At 41.2% G+C, this 5,309-nt stretch overlaps 1 protein-coding gene across 1 annotated transcript; it reads left to right on the forward strand.

The window, feature by feature from the left end:
- Positions 1-590: 590 nt before the first annotated feature.
- On the forward strand, positions 591-4,967 carry LOC109150575 (TPR repeat-containing thioredoxin TTL1-like). The gene is made up of 7 exons (XM_019298517.1): positions 591-1,832; positions 2,679-2,874; positions 2,974-3,146; positions 3,227-3,560; positions 3,666-3,870; positions 3,946-4,052; positions 4,139-4,967. Exons 1-7 carry the CDS (start codon positions 952-954, stop codon positions 4,289-4,291), a joined length of 2,049 nt encoding a protein of 682 aa, XP_019154062.1. The 5' UTR covers positions 591-951; the 3' UTR covers positions 4,292-4,967.
- The last annotated feature ends 342 nt before the right edge of the window (positions 4,968-5,309 follow it).

The following is a 5,309-nucleotide window of genomic DNA, read 5'->3' on the forward strand; positions in this document are numbered from 1 at the left end:
AGAATATGTATTTTTTTTTTAGAACTACTGGCTCTGTTACAATGTAGTATCTAGAGTTAACCTCTCATTTGGGAGAGTCACTTCGTGCCACTAGACTAAAAAGGTCATTGACACAATATGTAATGACAAAAATGTCTGCATAGACAACTCAGTTGGTCACATGGGTGAAGTTTGGGAACAATGACCCATAATCGATCTCACCAGGGGTAGTGTGGGACCAACCTGCTGAGTTACTATTTTTTTTTTTGCAGTTCCTGCTGAGTTACTATAATTTTAGTATAATTTACATCCTTTTAGATGCTCTGTGAGGGCGTGAGGTCTAAAAATCAATGATATAATGTGACAAAATTTAAAAAATATAAATAAATGTGATAATACAACAATAATAATAATTAAGGAATAATAAAGAACTAATATTGTAATTTGCTCTTTTTTTTTTTTTTGAAGAAGTGATAAATGTCCTAATGTAGGAAGATACAGGAAGAATTGTCTCGTGACTCAGCAGGGGAAATATAAAAAGGAAAAGAAATAAAAATAAAAACTTTTCTCTTTCTCTTTCTCTCTCGCACTGTAAAACCTCTTCTCTCTCCTTAAAACAGGATCTCTTTCTTTCTTTGTTTCTCTCTCCTCTTCTTTCTCAGGTCTTGCCACCACCACCACCACCATCTATCCACCTCTCTTCTTCTCAACCCTCACATTCATTCTTTGCTTCGCCCTTTTATATCACGAGATCCCTTTCTCTTCTTCTCTTTCTCTCTGACACTCTCCCTTTCTATATCTCTCTGTGTATGTCTTTTTCAGAGCTTCTTCACACATTGCCGCTGGTTCCCGGTGATAAGAGAGAAGTGAAGATATACACAGTGAAATTTCTATCCATATATACACACACATTGGGTGTGTGTATATAGTGAGAGAGTGAGAGAGAGAAAAAAAGAAATAAGGGATTTGAAGATGTCGCATTCTAGGAAGGGATCCATTTCTGGGGCTGATGGGTTGGGTGATCGGTTCAAGAACTCGCTGAGATGCAATGAACCGGAAATTGACAAGCCGGATTTCAGGGAACTCGATCTGGGCTCGCCGGTGTCGCCGTTGCTTTTCCGCCGGAGAGGGACTAGTTCTTCAACCGCCACCACCAGTAGTAGCTCTAGCTCGTCTGGATCGGTATCGGGTAGAAATGGGCTTAACCCGGTTCAGAAGCGGTCCGATTTGAACCACTCCAGTGAGCTATCAGGTTCGGTAGACAGTTCACCCGGGCGTGGGTCTAAGCCCGGATATGCGAAGTCGGATTCCGGCGGTTCCAGTCCGCTAATCTACTCTGGAGGGACCACCGCCAGCTCTCCGGCTTTGAATACTTTCCCGGCGGGTAACATCTGCCCGTCCGGCAACATCTGCCGGTCCGGCAAGGTGCTGACGACAGGCATGGCCAACCGGGCCACCAAGAACGATGTTTTGGGGTCTGGGACTGGGAATTATGGCCATGGCAGCATAATGCGGGGCGGTGGAACCCACAAATCCAGTGGTGCTAGTAGTACCACAAACTCGAAAGGATTAGTGGTTGGAGAGACATTGAAGGGTGTAATGCGAAATGATCCAGAGGAGTTGAAGTGGATAGGGAATGAGCACTACAAGAAGGGTCAGTATGCCGAGGCTTTGAATCTTTATGATAAGGCCATTGCGATCTCACCCAGAAATGCAGCCTACCATTGTAATCGGGCGGCAGCATTGATTGCTTTAAAGCGGGTAGATGAAGCATTGAGGGAATGTGAGGAAGCTGTTAGATTGGATCAAGGATATGTAAGAGCCCACCATCGATTAGGATCTTTGTTTCTTAGGTAAGTCAAATTAAGCTTTAGGTTTTGCTTCAAAGTTCAAATCTTTATGCACTATTTTCCTTCAAAGTTTAAATCTTTATGCATGTTTTGCTTCAAAGTTCAAATCTTTATGCATGTTTTCTTATTGGTTTCAGAAAATCTTGTCTAGCTATGTTAACTTCTTTGAATTGGCATATTGTAAAATGTGTAAACTCTGCAAAAAATGTTGATTTGGTATGCTGACTAGTTTTGTGAATGCAAATGCAAGTTGTGTGAAATGTGCTGTGACATTATCTGTATCTGCCATTGATATGACTGGTTGTTGTTCACCCTTGTGGCCTTGTGATTCCTACATATCTTTTCTGGCTGTGAATTTTCTGTGATGGTATTTGGATGTGTTAAAATGTGTAAATTTTTAACATTATTCAGTTTTGATAAATTGATCTTAGGTTCATAGACTAGTTTTGTGAATGCAGACATGAAATCTGTGAAATGTGACAATTATTGATCAGCGATGGTTTGGTGTGTGTGTGACTGGTTTTTGTTTGCCCTTTGCGGGATCGAGTCCATTTTGGTAATCTCTTCAGTTGATAAGTTTGCTTGTTTTCGATTGTTGTGTCATTGTGTTACTATTAGACATAACTTTGGTTCCCCAAAATTAGACAGTCTAATTCTTGGTAAATATGGAGTAATTCACTTGGAGGCTGTTCCTGTTAATCCTCCTTCTCTGGGTAGATAACGTCCTACTTAAATTGTACTAAGTAGTTAATTTTGCAAATAAATTACAAAATCCAATTTCTTTCATTCTTGGGCCATTGCTTATTTTCTACTGAGTTGTAAGCGATCTAATTCATCTAAGGATTGCAGTTTAGGACAGGTCGAAAATGCCAGGCGACACATGTGTTTAGCGGGCCACCAGCCAGATCACGACGAATTGAAGAAGTTGGAGAGGGTGGAGAAACATATAGGAAAATGCAACGATGCCAGGAGACTTGGAGATTGGAGGAGTATGTTGAGGGAAGCTGACGGTGCAATTGCCTCTGGAGCCGAGGCGTCTCCTCAGGTAAGGGCGTTGCTCAAAGTGTAGCATTTTCGGTAACGTGATTCACGGAAAGGTTTTCACTTTTCAGTGCTATCTGATTTAGTTAAATTGAATTTGCAGCTATTTGCTTGTAGAGCCGAAGCGCTTCTGAAGCTCTCCCAATTAGACGACGCTGACTCGAGCCTATCGAACGTTCCTCAAATAAAGCCAACAACCCAGTCAAAGATTTTCGGGATGTTTTCCGAAGCGTATCTATTATTTGTACGGGCTCAGGTTGAATTGGCGCTTGGAAGGTGAGTTTGGGATCGTAAACTTTGCCCGATAACACTTAAGGATTCAAGAGGTACATGAGAATGGATTATGACTATTGCAGGTTTGGAAATGCACTTTCAGCCATCGAGAAAGCTGGGCAGATCGACTCTCGAAACATCGAAGTTTCGCTTTTACTCAGCAATGTGCGATTGGTTAGCCAAGCTCGCATCCGTGGCAATGACCTATTTAAATCTGAAAGGTATACCGAAGCTTGTGCAGCATATGGGGATGGTCTCAGGCTTGACCCGTCAAATTCAGTTCTGTACTGCAATAGAGCAGCTTGCTGGTATAAACTCGGGCAATGGGAAAAATCTGTCGGTGATTGCAATCAAGCTCTCCATATCCAGCCAAAATATACCAAAGCCCTCCTCCGAAGGGCTGCCTCAAACATGAAGGTAAATTGCTACAATTTTTTAAAAAAAAGAATTCTCTCTTTTTCTTTTCGATGGTCTCGTGCTTTTATATATGATGATTACAAAAGTTCTTAAATGTGTCTATAGCTTGAGCTATGGGCCGAAGCTGTAAGAGATTATGAAGTCTTGAAGAGAGAGCTTCCACACGATAATGAAGTTGCCGAGTCTTTGTTTCATGCTCGAGGTGCACTTAAGAAATCCCGGGGGGAAGAGGTTCATGATTCGAAGTTCGGTCGAGAGGTTGAAATTGTTTCGGGTCTCGAACAGTTTCGAGCCGCAATTTCATCTCCGGGTAGGTTTTTCCCATGATAATTCATTTGCCCTTTCTTATTCCAATGACCAAGCATTTACAGTAAGAAAATTGCAGGAGTATCGGTGGTTCAATTTAAAGCAGCTTCGAATGTACAGTGCTGGGAGATTTCCGCATTCTTGGATACATTGTGTAGCAAATATCGGTCCATAAATTTTCTCAAGGTACAATACTAGAGCGAGTAGATTTTTCATAGTTCCAAACATAATATGAAAATGTAAAATTTGTTTCTTGGTTTGTTTAATTGAAGGTGGATGTTGAAGACTGCCCAGTACTTGCTAATGCCGAGAATGTTAGAATTGTACCAACGTTCAAAATTTACAAGAAGGGCGAGCGGGTGAAGGATCTGGTCTGCCCGAGTCCCGAGGAGTTGGAGTCTTTGGTGAGGCATTACTGTATTTAGAACTTGATTACTTCTCGTTTTTCAGCCTTCGTTTCCTCATATGCTTCCCGAGCCCAGCCCCAGTTTAGCGGGATCTGCCTTTCTGGCATTATACAAGAATTGTTTGTTGTTCCGACCACCTAATAATCTTTATTAGGAACCATTTCGATCAACCCAAAGGTTAGTGGAATTGAGACGGGTAGTTTAGCGTTTTCCTTCAAATTTATTCATTCATTCCTCCTCAATGCCGTTTGGTTCCAGAATTCTTCCCATCGGTTTTTCATTACCTTTTTCTCTTTACCTTTTTGCCCTCAAGTAGGCTGGCCTCTACATATTACAACGATCTTCACTTGTAAGGAGAGATAGTGAAATGTATGTACAATTGATTAAAAACGATATCCTTTAGTTGCACATTTAAGAGAATCTAGTCGAGATGGCTGGCTTTAGACTGTATATATGTGACAATATATACCAAACAGTGGGAGATTCCATGGCTGGCGGGTGAGTATCGCACCAGGCCGCTGGGCGGGCTAGTGAAAGGATGAACGTGATAGTGTGGTTGAGATTGATTTTCAGGGCGGTTGGTACTTCTCCGGGCAGTGAAAGAAAGAAGGGTGAATATGATCGATCATGTTATCGATTTTGACTGTTTCTTTGTTCAACCATTCCATCAATAAAATTTATCATTTCCTTTGTTGTTGTTGTTGCTTTTCTTGTTTACACATTCCTATTGTTTTGCAGCTTTGATAGTATCATGAACATGCCTAATTCAACTGTGTCTGCCTAAGCTCTGTTTCTGTGGCCAAAAGTCCAAAACCTGGAGGTTGTTTTGAACAGGCCATTATGTTTTTTTTTTTTTTTTTTTGTTTTTTAAAAAATTTGTTTTCAAGTATATTCTCTTCTCAACGCGCACCGCCGATGGCCACACGGGCGTGTGCAGTGCACGTGCTCGTGTGGCGCGTCACCTGACGCACTATTTTTTTTTTTTTTTTTTAAATTTCAGTTTTTTTTTTTTTTTTTTTTTTTTCTTTTTTCTCTC

Source organism: Ipomoea nil, unplaced genomic scaffold (assembly GCF_001879475.1).
Source record: "Ipomoea nil cultivar Tokyo-kokei standard unplaced genomic scaffold, Asagao_1.1 scaffold2279, whole genome shotgun sequence".
Lineage (NCBI taxonomy): Eukaryota > Viridiplantae > Streptophyta > Magnoliopsida > Solanales > Convolvulaceae > Ipomoea > Ipomoea nil.